Raw genomic sequence first — 14,388 nt, forward strand, 5'->3', positions numbered from 1 at the left:
GGATGGACGGATGATGTATGGATGATGGATTGATGGATGGATGATACATGGATGAATGGATGGATGAATAATGGATGGATGGATGGATGGATGGATGATACATGAATGATGGATGGATGGATAATATGGATGGATGGATGGATGGATGATACATGGATGGATGGATGGATGGACGGATGATGCATGGATGGATGGATGATGGATATGGATGGATGATGAATTGATGATGGATGATAATGGATATAATGGATGGATGGATGGACGGATGGATGATACATGAATGATGGATGGATGGATGGATAATGTATGGATGGATGAACTGATGGATGGATGATACATGGATGAATGGATGATATCAGTGTGTCCATAAACTTTCTAATTCATCCAATTGAGCTTAGTTATTTATTTATTTGTTAATATTTTTACTTTCACTTTGGCCTAAAATGCTTCAGTGTTTCATAAAAAACACGTTCATAAATATGTTTTTTTTTATCCACAGGCAATAAAACAAAGGAGGGAGTGGTGTCATCAGTAAACACAGGTAAGACAAGCGTTTGATTCATAAAACATATGTACAAACCATATGTGTGCAGGTACTTAAATGAAAAATATAAACAATCTGTAAATAAATGTATGATTTCTTCTGTAAATCACATTCTTCTGTTTTGAGAACAAGTTTTCTAGTGTCAGAGTCACTGAATTCCTGATAGAAGTCATTTACCTCCATCTGTAAAACCTCAGATTTAATCCAAACCTCTGTGTTTAAGGGGTTTTACATTGTATTAATATTACAAACTCTGACCAGCAGGGGGCAGTAACAAAGACAGCATTTTCAGTGGTTTTCAATTGGACATTTTTGTCTATTTTGTGTTGCTTAGCTATTTTAGGCTAGCTTTAGAAACCGAGACGACAATTATGAAAGTTAAAAAAACTGAATATTCTGGTGATTTTGAACTACATTCATTCAACATTAAATAATGAGTTGGAAATTAAAAAAAAAAAAAAAAGTGAATAGCAAAAAAAATGCGCCGAGGAACTTTTAAGGGTTAAAAAGTATTTTAAGGTGAATTCTGAAAATGAACTTCTGTACAATAAAACTGTATAAAATGTCATGAAATGTTTGTCGAAGGCTACATTCCGACAGCAGGTCTTAATACACAATTTAGATTTTTTTGATGAAATCTGATTTTTTTGTGCGCTTGTTCATATGGCACATTAAATGCGACTTCTATCAGGTTTGAATATGACCTGAATGCGACCCTGAAGTTACTCACATGCGCAAAAGAAGTCCTGACAGAATTCGTGACCATGCAGACTCGCACTGTGTTTACAGAAGTAAGAATGTTTTTCTGATACTTCTCCTCGTGGTATTCAGAATTGTGATGTTTGTCGCATTTCAATGACATAAAGTTCGAATAAATGCGACCTGGCTGTACAAACTGAAGTCGCATTACAAAATATCGGATACGTATCGGATTTAGTACCACATATGAAAGTGGCCTGGGTCAGATTTGTGCTGTTCAAATGGTCTTTAACAGATCGGATACAGATCACATACGGGCCAAAAAATCGGATTTGGGCCACATTAGCCTACTGTCTGAACGTAGCCTAATTTAGTTAAACGTTGAGGTCGACCCTAGGCCTTGTAAATGTCGTAAACGTGTTCGTGTTTGGTCATTTCCGTGTTTTCCGCCGCAGTCGCCAACAGGACCGTGGATCAGACCAACATCGTTGCAGACACAGCCGTCGCCGGGGCCAACGAGGTGTCGCAGGCCGCCGTGGAGGGGGTGGAGAACGTCGCCGCGTCGACCGGGATGATGAACCAGGTGGGTTACCATGGCAACGCTAAACTGAGCCGCAGTGGGATTGTGTTTGAGTCATTTTTGACAAAGTGTGACGGAAAAAACATCCAACATCAAACGACTTTGAGATAGAAACTGAATTAGAGTTAATTTATAGATTCAATAGATTTTAATTAACATAAAAGTGCAGTGATGCGACTACTGGGTGGAGCTGTTCCCACTCAGAAAACCTGTCAACACTCACTTTTGCATCCACATTAAAATTGTCAGTGTGTTTAATCAGATGTTTTCAGATTCTGTGCAGCAGTTAATTATTTTTGACTGTTTAATATAAAAAAGTCAAATAGTTGATTGAACAGATGATCCAAATGTCCTAAATTGAGCATAAAATGATCAGTTACAGGTACTTTGCCCAGAGAAAAAGTGTAAAAGCTGAAAAAAAGCATTAAATGTATCATGTATAAAAAACAAATAAAGTGTTTGAGGAAGTAAATTCAGGCAAAGAGTAAAAACAAATAAAATAAACCATTATATTAGTCATTTTACAGTTGCAGATGTGCAGCTCCGTCCACACTAATGCATCTAAAAGGCAGTTTTAAAATCATCCTTATCTCCATTAGAGATTTAACAGCGTTTCCAGAATAATCTCTGGACATTATACCATAAATGCATCAGACGGTTGTGAATATAGTCACTAATATCAGGATAAAAGTGAAACTGATTTTAGTTCAGGTTCCACATTCAGACCAATATGATCTGAAACAGTCGAACTAGTAAAAGAATAACATAATAAAAAGATAATAACCCATAAATAATGACAACTCCAAAATTTTTCTCTATTTTTACAGTGATTTTTTTTTTACATCTACAAACCGTCCCTTAAAAAAATATGAACAACTTTATTAAGAACCATTTATTTAAAAAAAAAAAATAGGCGTAATTTTAATACTATTCTGCCTCAGTTTATCATTTACACATGTTCATTAAGTGGATCTACAAATACAAAAAACATTTCATTTTTTAAAAATCTGTTTATTTGACAGTTTTTTGTTGAAAAATTACATGAATAAACAATAAACAAACAATGAAAAATGACTTGAATAAGAGTCATAAAAAGACAGGTGCCACCGTAGATTTTTGAGTTATCTAACAAACAGACAAACCCAGATGAAAACAGAACTTCTGCCGTTCCTTGGCAGAGGTAATAATCTACACCAAACTTATATTTCTGGGTCAGTAATTACTTATATTTTCATGAAAATGTATTTTGAAATGAGAAAAAAATTGTAAAAAAAAAAAACAAAAAAATTGAGGAGTTTTCTGAATGTGAATGTTTGGAAAGTGAGTTTTGTACCGTCACTGTGGGCTCATTTTATAAACTCTCATAAATAAACTACACTTATTCCAAATACATTGATAGGTGACTATTATATTATTTATGTCATATTGTAAATACATAGTGTTTAAAATTAATAAATGTATAAATTCAAGATTTTTTTTGGCTTGAATTAAGCCCAAAAATCTTGAATAAAGTAAAAAAAAAAAAAAAAAAAAGCTTGAATTAAGAAAAAAATAAGCATTTTGAATTAAGCAAAAAAAAAATATTGAATTCAGCACAAAAAAAAACTTGAATTAAGCAAAAAAAAAAAAAAACCTTGAATAAAGCAAAACCAAAAAAAAATCTTGAATTAAGCAAAAAAAAAATAATCTTGAATTAAGCAAAAAAATCTACCAATGGAACAACAAATTATCTTGGTAAGATTTCTGAACACACAAATCACAAATTCAGTAAATGTCCACAGTAGACCCCCCCCCCCCCCCCCCCGATCCCAGATCCTCTAAAGCAGGGATCTGCAAGCGTTACCATCTAAAGAACCATTTTTGATTCGAAAAAGAAGAAAAAATGTGACCGTAGCCATAAAAAAAATACTTAGTCATCTACATTTTACCATGAGGAGGCTAAGAACCAATAGATAAATAAATGGTAAGGGAATGAATTTATTGAGCCATTTTTCATATTTCTGTGTGTATGTTTGAATATGGCAGGTTCAGTCCTCCGTATTCTGTCGCCTATGTGTGATTAGTTTATTACTGAACTATTTAACTTTGTATTTCCATACAATAATGCAATGTTTGGTGTATTTATGAAATTATACAACTGCAATAAAGAAAATATTCAAGATGTGTACAATTTTTTTAGTAATGTACACTATTTCCAAACAAAATTACATTTTGAAATAGAGGGTATACACGTGACGTCAGCGCTAGCAGAAGTCACCGCGGAACTAAAAGGAACTAATATTATTTAATAAAAGAGTGTTAAAAATAATAAATAAAACATAAACAAAAAAGAAAAACAAAAAAACCAAAAATGAACCTCCACAATATCTGCATTTGAATAAAAACCTAAAAATTTCATTACAATACTTTTTAATATCGATACAGTATCATGAAATAAAATATCACAATATATTGCAGAACTGATGTTTTCTTACACGCTTATTAAAAAATAAAAACCTTTTTTACTCTATAGGAACCTGTGGACTCTTTTGTGTCACAAAGCTGCAACAAACCAAAAACTGAAAATGAATGAGATGATGACCAAGACACAGTATGAATATCCATGTACACTAGAAATAAAATAAACTCCATACGTACAACAGCTGTTTAAATGTGACTGTGAGCACATGAGCTGTGGGGGTTCAGTTTGTGCTGCAGTCGTCGTATCTGTCTGTGATTGGTCTGTTTGTGTGTTTCTGTTTTCCACATGTTAGATGTTGTGACACATCTAAGATCTGCCGCTGTCGTTGCATGTCGTTCTGGTTTAGTTTTCTGTGTTTAGTTTCCTATGCTTCTGTGTGTGTGTGTGTGTGTGTGTGTGTTGTTGTGTTCCTGTGATTCTCACCTTTTCCTTTTGTTTGTGTGTTGTCTGTGTTCCCCTGATAGGAGGAGCCTGTATACGAGGTGCCTATTGGACAGGGCTCATAGGTCATAGGTCACCTTAGGGCAGTGTTTTTCAACCTTGGGGTCGGGACCCCACGTGGGGCCGCCTGGAATTCAAATGAGGTCGCCTGAAATTTCTAGTTATTGCTAAAAAAAAAAAAAAAAAAAATTAAAAACTTACTAATTAAACATATATGGTGAGTTGAGAGGGACAACCCCAATCCATAACAGACAAACTGAAGCTGAAACTGCAGCCCTGTGGTTCTGTTTATCTGTCAAATGTTCATTGTGGTCAGTTTCAGATGCTGCAGCTCTTTCATAATTCATAGTTGGAGTTATTTTTTGTTCAGTATTAATTTGCAGCTGGACTGACTGTACATATCCTGACCAAGGAAAATCAAATCCTCCCTTTGTGCAGTAATCTACACCTGGATTTACTGCCTCTGTCCAGAATAATATACATTAAACAGCCTAAATGTTGTCTATAATTAACGTTTATTTGCAACATAGAATAGCAAACTATTATGTGATCAAAAACACATTTATTTTAGCAAAAAAAAAAAGTCTGTGTTGTGAATGTCTGGGGTCGCCAGAAATTTGTGAAGTTAAAATGGGGTCATGAGTAAAAAAAGGTTGGGAACCACTGCCTTAGGGGTTGGGTGGTATGAAAAACAGACAGACAGGACAACATGCATGATCCTTTATTTCAGTTTACCCTGCACCCTGCAATATATATATATATTTTTATTTATTCTTTTGTTTATTGCAGAGCTCATGCATTAAACTGCTGTGGAACTGTTAAACCTGTGTTTCTACATGTTCTCATTAATAAAACAGGACTGGGCAATACTATACATGTTCTTATTAGGTCATTATTAGATCTGAGTGAAAGTGAAAGAATCCAGTTGTTTATTTGAGGTTTTATGATGAGAACAGGACTATAGATAGAACATTAATTTAACTTAATTTAATTTCGTTGATATGGACATCACAGACCAGATGCTTTGCTCAGGTGTATGTAGCACACATGCTAGTTTTCAACACCAGTCCACTGGTGGCTTTTCTAAAACGCAGAGCACATGATCATCAGTGAGAAATAAAACAAGCAACATTCATGATCACAACAGTAGCCAGAAAAGTACTCAGTGCGCTGACCTCCACCAAGGTAGAACAGTTCACCCCCGATCACCACCAAGATTTAATCATTTGTTCCTTGTGCCAGTATCAACATTTCCTGAAAATTTCATCAAAACCCGTCCATAACTTTTAGAGTTATCTTGCTAACAGACAAATAAAAAAACAGACAGACAAACCCCGATGAAAACATAACCGATGTTAGACATAATCATAACCCTGATGAGCCCATTTATTACCTCTGCCAAGTGTAATAAATGGGCGAAGTCAAGGGAAGGTTAATATCTGTTCAAAAAAATGTATTTACAACTAGAAAAGCACTCGGAGAGCACCGACCTCTGCCAAGGCGGATCATTTAGTAAATGTATAAATTCAAGATTTTTTTAGGCTTGAATTAAGCCAAAAAAAAAAAAAAAAAACTTGAATTAAGCAAAAAAAAAAAAAATCTTGAATTAAACAAAAAAAAGCTTGAATTAAGCAAAAAAAAAAAAAAAAAAAGCTTGAATTAAGCAAAAAATCTTGAATTAAGCAAAAAAAAGCTTGAATTAAGCAAAAAAGTCTTGAATTAAGCAAAGAAAAATAATCTTGTTCAGATTTCTTGAACTCAGATTTTCCAGATCTTTCGTCTCTAAATCACTTCTTATATCTGATTGTTAAGTTCCTCTTCAGGTGATTGTGTCTTATTTTAAGTGTGATGAGACATTTGGACCAGAAATGAGACAAATCCACTTGGTGGGTTCAGATTTTGGCAGCGTTCATGGACACATATCCAAATGTAGGTCAGATTGTGTTCCGTCAGTATCGCCCAGCCCTGACAGGAGTTGAACACATGAATAAATAATGTAACTGAAGGCTGAACCCATTACAGAGCTTGTGCTTCTGTTCACCTGAGCCTCCATCTGGGAACCACGGAGCTCCTCCATGAACCTTTAACTGTAACCCATCAGATAACACTGGACACATCCACAGCATGACCAAAAGTAGTCAAACCCAGACAGTCCTGTAACCGTTAACGCTGTAAACTCAAAATACGCCCCCCCCCCCCCCCCCCCCCCATAGGAAAAGTCTGAAGCATGTCGTTAACAGTCAGCTCAGCCCTAGAGCATGATACCTGTAGTGTCCACTGCTTTATTCCATCATAACTGGAGGAGACGGTGCTTGAAGCCTCTGCCCTGCCATTACTTCATCTGTTCATCCACTGGTCACATGACCACCTGTCTGCCATCTGATTGGTTGTTTTGCTTCTGCAGGGAGAATATGGAGGAATGGAGCAGGGCGGCGAAGGAGGAGAGGTAAGAAAAACAGAGGGTGGATACATGTGTTTTTACGTTCATTTATTGATGTATTGGCTGAAAAGTCACTTTTTCTTCAGTTTTCTCTGTTTCTGATAAAACAAGTGGTTCCAGATACAACAAACCCCGCCCCTCGCATATATTGTAGCTTATTTTGTCATCGATCCAGCTGATGTCATCATGTCTATGCATGTGCTGATGTCATCATATCAGTTGCCTCTAAATGTGTGCCAAGTTTGAAGGAAATTGAAACAAAATAGATGTTTTTATAGACGTGTCAAATTTCTCCCATTATAAGTAAATGTGAGGAAAAAAAAGAGGTAAATATTCATCAAAAAATTTAACTTTGACCTATTTTTCCCAAAATATAATCACATTTATTCTGGGTCACTGGCAATCTATAAACCCAATTTGATATGAATTCAACCAATAGTTTTGCTGCTACGGACGTGAAATTTTGCCCCATTCTAAGTAAATGGGGAAAAAAAAAAAAAATTAAAAATTCATAAAAAATTGAAACTTTGACCAACTTTCCCAAAATGTAGTGAGATCTATTCTGGGTCACTGGCAATCTATAAACCCAATTTGGTATGAATTCAACCAATAGATTTGCTGCTAAAGTGTTAACAAACAACAAAACAAACTGAACCAAAAACAATAGCCCTTCAGGGGGCTATGGGGTAATGACCCTTAACTTTAATCGGAGCTTTAATGAACATCTACATAATTAGTTAATTTAATACAGGAAAATACACACACCACACCAAACAAACTCATGTCACCGACCTCACCAGACTGCACGACAGCATCCGACTGCCAAAAATCAGGTTGGTGTGTTTTCACCTTTAACTGATGTTTTAGACCCAGGAGTTTCTCAGATTTAAAGGTGTCTCCATTTGCATTCTCTCCTTTTCTAATCTAAAGTGAATAAACAGCCTCTCAGTCGATATCTGGATCTGATCATCTAACAGATACCGACACCTGGAGGGAGGACGTTGGAATTATTCTGAGACACTTCTAATGATAAATGCTTCTGAAACTAGCCTCACACCTGTTGAGTTCAGCTTCATTCTGCTTCAGAAGAACTGGTTTCAACTGGATTCTGACCAGTTTGTCAAACAATGTCTGTAAAATTATACACATGCAGTCAGTGAATAGTTAAGGCTTTAATATGTGCAAAAAAACAAGGATAAAATCAGTGTTTTTCAGTATTAATTGACTTTTTTTTGTAACATTATCTCTTGGCAAAACAATAATAGCTTCCTTTACTAAAACTGGATGCTGTTTATGTGTAACATGAATAAACAACAACAACAAAAGCAGCACTAGTCAGTTCTCAATGTGAATTATTTGGGCAAAAATACTGAATAAAATGAAGCATCGACTGGAGAATACACTCATATTAAATACATCAGCAAACTAGAAGCACTCGGAGAGCGCAGACCTCCGCCAAGGCTGATCAGTGGCCCCCCCCCGTGGGCCCCCCCACCCCCGATCACCACCAAAATTTAATCATTTCTTCCTTATCCCATTTCCAACAAACCCTGAAAATTTCATCCAAATCTGTCCATAACTTTTGAGTTATGTTGCACACTAACGACAGACAACAGACAGACAAACAAACAAACCCTGGCAAAAACATAACCTCCTTGGCGGAGGTAACAAACGGTACTTTTTAATTTTTGTTGAGCAACAAAGATCTGTAGAGCAAAAACTGAATATTATAAACACACTGTATATCATAAATTTTCAGGCTCAAAAGTAATTGGACAAAGATGTTTGTAAATATGAGGCTCCTTTATCACTCCTTTAAACAGCTTTTCTATTTTCAACTATTTGCATCTTGTTACATACTTACTGTAGTTTTCTCATTGCATCTATTATATATATTTTTTCAGAACCTCAGTGGGCCCAGATAAGACACCTGTGGCACCCCTGGAAAGTAGAAAAACTACACTTTTCTGTACTTTTTAACCCTTTCATGCATGAATTATGGGGAAAAAAAAATACCTAGATTTCTTTTAGATTGATTTCATTGCTCAAAATTAGGTTAAAGTTGAAATGCATTTTTTTTAAAATATAGTTTTGTTAATAATATATTTAACCTCCTGAGACCCAGGAAAGTACAAGTTTGGACTTTTTAAAATTAAATAATTGTCTATATTGGAAACATCATGATGCAACAGTTTTTAAGATGCATTTTAAAACAATTTTTATGAGATGTTCTTTACGGTGGACAGTTTTTTGGGTTTTTTTTTTTTTGTTTAATTAAATTTTTATTTTTTTATGTAGCTGTGAAACTCTTGTGTACAGATGTGGACAGAAAACCCATAGCTGGGTCTTAGGAGGTTAACTTACGAGATCACAGAGCAGTCTAAATTCTAAAACGAAGATGATCCTTTTTTGCATTGTATTGCTGAGGGTCTACAGAGACTGCCCCCATGTGGTTTGGAGAATATTGCCTTTAGAACCCTTTGGAAACTATTGCCACGTTTCCACCACATGGAACCAGCTTGACTCGGCTCGACTCGAGTACCAGGTCCTATTCCTGTAGACCGTTTCCATTACAGGATACTACCCACTTTACAGTACCTGGTCGTCATAGCGATGCGGCGCGTTACTTCTGTGTCGTCTGTTCAGAGTTGCTGATAAACTCGCTCGTTTCGTGTTGTCTCGTCAAGCTCATGCTGAATTTTTACGTCTGAACCTCCTCTACAAACCATGGTGTAGTTTTACAGGCTGTCATCATGTGGATGAACCTACTGCTATATTTACTGGAAACTTCTGCATCTGTTTTTTGTAAAACAGCGGGTCACAGAGACAGCTCTGACCCATCAGTGGTCTGCAGTGTTTTCACGTCACCTTTTAGTATCTGGTCCCCAGTCCTGGAACCTCGGTGGAGGTGATACCAAAAAACTAGTACCAGGTACCAGATTCCAGGTCCTTTTACGCAATGGAAACGCAAAAAGGCCGAGTCGAGTCGAGCCGAGCTGAGCCAATACCAAGTAGTGGAAACACAGCATATGTGTCTATAATGTGGGCATCATGCATGAAAGGGTTAAAGCATACGGCAAATTTAACAAAACACAGGAACAGCAGCAAAGAGTAGTCAGATATTACATTCAACCGCTCATTTTCCTGCCACCATGTTGAAAATGCAGAATTCCATTTAAAAAAAGCTAAATATGACTCCTTTAACCCTCCAGTATCCTGTCCAGCTAGGCCCTTACTAAGCACCAAGTGTGCCTTTTTCACCCACTTGTGGAATAATGTCAAAATTTTTTCATATAGTTTATTTTTAATTCTTTTCCACTTTTTTTATTTCATCAACTTGAGCCATAAATAAAAATACTAAAAACTCAATAAGTGTCACATTTTTTAACCCTTTAAATGCTGTATTTGTAATGTAAACAAACCATTTTTTTGGATGCAAAAACACAAAAAAATATTTTTTTTCAATATACTACATAAAAGTGGATCGCATATTATTTGATTTTTTTCATCCTGGCATATGTCAGTGATTAACTCCAACACTGGTTAATTTGCGTTATTATTTTTGGTGCTAGCTCAATGTTCAAAAATAACTAGCATCTGTCACCAAGTGTGCGTAAAATGCACACCTGTAAATAAAACTATTGAATATTATATATTGATTTATTTTTCTGCTCTAATTTGATTTTATTTTTGTAAATCCAGCTCAGCTCTAATCATACAGATCAAATGGAAGTAAACAGTGCGTTTTAGGCACACTTGGCAGACAGATGCTAGTCCTGGTCATTTTCTTTGTTTACAATGTGCACATTTTAGTTGGTGGCCAGAATTTTAAAGATCATGCAAAAATGAACAACTTTTGAATTCTAACCTTATTTAAATTGTGAAAAATAATATGAAGTTTTTTAACATGAAGTGCAACGTGTGCCTAAAGGCGCACCCGGATACCGGAGGGTTAAGACACTTTACTCTTCCTTCAGTGTTTTCCAAACCAGTTCTTTACAGGACTGTTTTTGTTTCTACTCCGCTCTTTTATTCAGTGACTTTCATCCAGTGTTAACCCCCTCCTCCTTCTCTCCAGGGGTATTAGTCGACTTCAGGACCCCCCCCCCCCTTCCCGTCCTCTCCGGCCGCCCCTCGCTGCCCTCGCCTCGCTGTACCAGACTCCAGATGTTCTACATATTTTTTTGTGACTCTATGGAACCAAATCAACTAAAACAGGACTCTTCCAGATGCCGCACCTCAGCCTCGACACCCCCTTAATGCCCCCCCCCCACTCCAAACACACACACACACACACACTCCTCTTCCTCCTTGAAAACGCTCTGATTTTCTGCAGCCTGTCGCTTTTTCCTCCCACGGCCCCGCCCCTAGCCCCGCCCCCAGCCCCACCCCTCGCTTCACCTCACCTGTGTGTTAGTGTCGTCCTGATAGAAACCCCGCCCCCTCCCCTTGCCGCTGCTGCCAATCAAACCCCCCTTTACTGAAAACCTCCCATGCAAACATGCATACGCACTGCACAAACAAAAAGAGACACACCTTCATTCGGCACATGCATGAAAATCGCACACATACGGGACGATAAACGCCAGCGCAGACGCACACACGGGCAACGGCGACCGCCGGCGAGTGTGAAACAACAACAACAACAACAACACAAGTTAATCTGGTCCAGTAACGAATAAGGTGTGACAAGGTGCGTGTTTGTGTGCGTTCGCTTCTAAATGTGTGCATGTGTAGCTGCTGGCGTGCAGGAAGTCGTTGCGTTGAGGACAGAGCGTTAGCTAGTTAGCCCCAGTAGAATGCATGATCCGACGTGTAGAATGACTCGTGTTGTATTTGTAGAGTAGCAGCTGTTCCGTGTAGCTTTGTATGGCTTTGTGTGTGTTTTGTCTACCAGTGTCATGAGCCGCCATCGTTGTCGTCAGATGTTCACGAATGAAAGGGCGAACGTATGTGAGAGGTTAGCAATCTCTGCAACGTTACGACTAAATAGGAGGAAATGAGTGTATTCATAATAGAGTTTAAAACACTGCAATAAATAATAATAATAGACATGAACGACTAGAATATCAGAATATATGGGTTTATTTTTTTAATTTTAAGACACATTTTCGCAATAATGAACCTGTTTTAGCGTAAGTGGGCGGTACCCATGCACCCCCAACGGACTAGCGGCCACTACTGAAAATATACGATATAACTGTTGTAAAATAAATAGTACTGTTAAATGATTAAAAATTTTAATCAGATTAATCATAGGGTTGCTGTGTGCAATTAATCACTATCAAATATCGTTCATTTTTAATCGATGTTAATCATTTTGCATGAACAGACTCAAGAAAGAAGGACATATATATATATGCATTTAACGCGTTTATTCGACACCTTCAACAGTTTCAACAAAATAACTGTACCCAACTGTTCCGTCTTGTTTTTGTTTTTTTTTGGTCCTCATATTTCCATCCAGAGGGTCAACCTGCTGTTTAGCGTCTTCCGTCTTTATGCGTTGGTTCTGCTGCCTGTCACTACCGGATAAGGTGACCATTTTGTTCATGTGCGACGCTAACTCTCCTTGGACAAACTGACCCAAATGCATTAGCAAAGACATTCAGAGTCATTCTGCAGGTGGGTTAATCCAATTTAATCGCATTAAACATGATGATGGATTAATCCGCGCTAACATGTTAATTTTGACAGCCCTAAAATTTTGATTAAAACAAAGATGAACTAAAAACGTAAATGTCAAAAACCAGCTAGCTAGCTTTACTCTTTAACTGTAAATCTGTACGTTCTTTACGCAACTCAACAAAGACGAAATGTGGAATTTTATCTTGTGAAGTATCCATTGTCATTATTATATCAGTCGTAAAACCTCCTCTGTTTGCGATGATTATTGCGATTAGAAATTTCCCCAAACCTTGCCCTCCATAGAGTCCTGGTCAGCCTCCAGACCTCCATCAGAGTTTACACCTTTTCCATGTCATGTTTAATTTTTTAAATAAACTTAAGGCAATACGATGATTTTCTGACCTTTAGCTGAAGTTCATCTGGATTTCTGTGTTTATAATCATCACAGTTCCAACTTCCGTCCCAGTCATGTGATGCATATTCATTTTTAAAGTACAAAAACTGGATCCAGATCGCTGTAGAGGCTGTCGTCGACCCCGTCATCCACCGACGGAATATTCAGGAGACTCAAAACAACACACTCCTAGACCTCCTGTTATTGGAGGACCTAACAAGACTTTACTGCTTTTGTGAAATTTGTCAAAATGTTTTAATATTATGTAGAAAATCAAGATAAATGAAGTTACCATATTAGGTTCCTTACCCATAAGTGGTAAAAAAAAAAAAAAAAAAATCTAAGAAGTAAATCAAGAAAAATCCATGTAAAGTCGAAGGAACTTGTATTTTAGAACGTTAGACCCCCATGTGTGCTGATCCAGACCCCTGTCCACATCCACATGATCCCTTTGAACATCATTCCTGACATTAGTACCATTACTTCATGGTACCTGTTCATGCAGAGGTGGACCTTACAGACCCTGGAGACCACATTGGACCTCAGATTGTTGACTCACTGGAACTGTCACTGTCTTGTAATGTATGCGGAAATTACCAAAAATAGTCACTTGCCCAATAAAGGGTTAAATTACCGTGAATACTTTAGTAGGACTGAGCAGTAGCAGGATTTTAAAGGCCAATGGGTAACAGTGGAGTGTGCGATCTGACGCTATTCGACACAGAAAATGAGCTGTTATGTGGTAGAATTTGAACAGTAAAAGGACAAAGTAGTAAAAATAATAAATGCATAAGTAAATAATAGCATTGCTGAACAACAAACTCTAGTATTTAAGCAATAAACCTAGATCGGAACTTCAAACTAACTTTAAAAATTCATTTTTTGCTTTAAAAATTCATTTTTTGCTAGTATTTCCCCTTTAAATTCCGTATTTGGGTCAAAACACATCAGAGAGCGAACTTTCATTGATTGCCATTCCAACATTTATTTCAATATAAAGTAGCTCCTTGTTTTGGATAATCCCTTATGGTCCAACTAAAGCAAAAGTAAATTTAAAAGTAAAAATGTGGGAGATTTAGCAACACTAATCTGTCAAATTGTCTCTAAAATGTCCCGTCAGAGAGATTCTGAATACTGTGTTTTGACCCATTTCCAATCCTGAACTCTTGTAATGTGTGCGTAAATTACCAAAAATAGTCAC

General features: G+C 36.9%; 1 protein-coding gene across 1 annotated transcript in view; it reads left to right on the plus strand.

Moving 5' to 3' along the window:
- The window catches only part of sncgb (synuclein, gamma b (breast cancer-specific protein 1)), a 22,734-nt gene extending 10,548 nt beyond the window's left edge, over nucleotides 1-12,186 (plus strand). The window contains exons 2-5 of the mRNA XM_030121787.1: nucleotides 500-541; nucleotides 1,699-1,826; nucleotides 7,130-7,171; nucleotides 11,244-12,186. Coding sequence (XP_029977647.1) covers nucleotides 500-541; nucleotides 1,699-1,826; nucleotides 7,130-7,171; nucleotides 11,244-11,252 — 221 coding nt within the window. The 3' untranslated portion in view covers nucleotides 11,253-12,186. The remainder of the gene's footprint in view (nucleotides 1-499; nucleotides 542-1,698; nucleotides 1,827-7,129; nucleotides 7,172-11,243) is intronic.
- Nucleotides 12,187-14,388: the final 2,202 nt, after the last annotated feature.

The sequence above is a fragment of the Sphaeramia orbicularis genome, chromosome 19 (assembly GCF_902148855.1).
Source record: "Sphaeramia orbicularis chromosome 19, fSphaOr1.1, whole genome shotgun sequence".
Taxonomy (NCBI): domain Eukaryota; kingdom Metazoa; phylum Chordata; class Actinopteri; order Kurtiformes; family Apogonidae; genus Sphaeramia; species Sphaeramia orbicularis.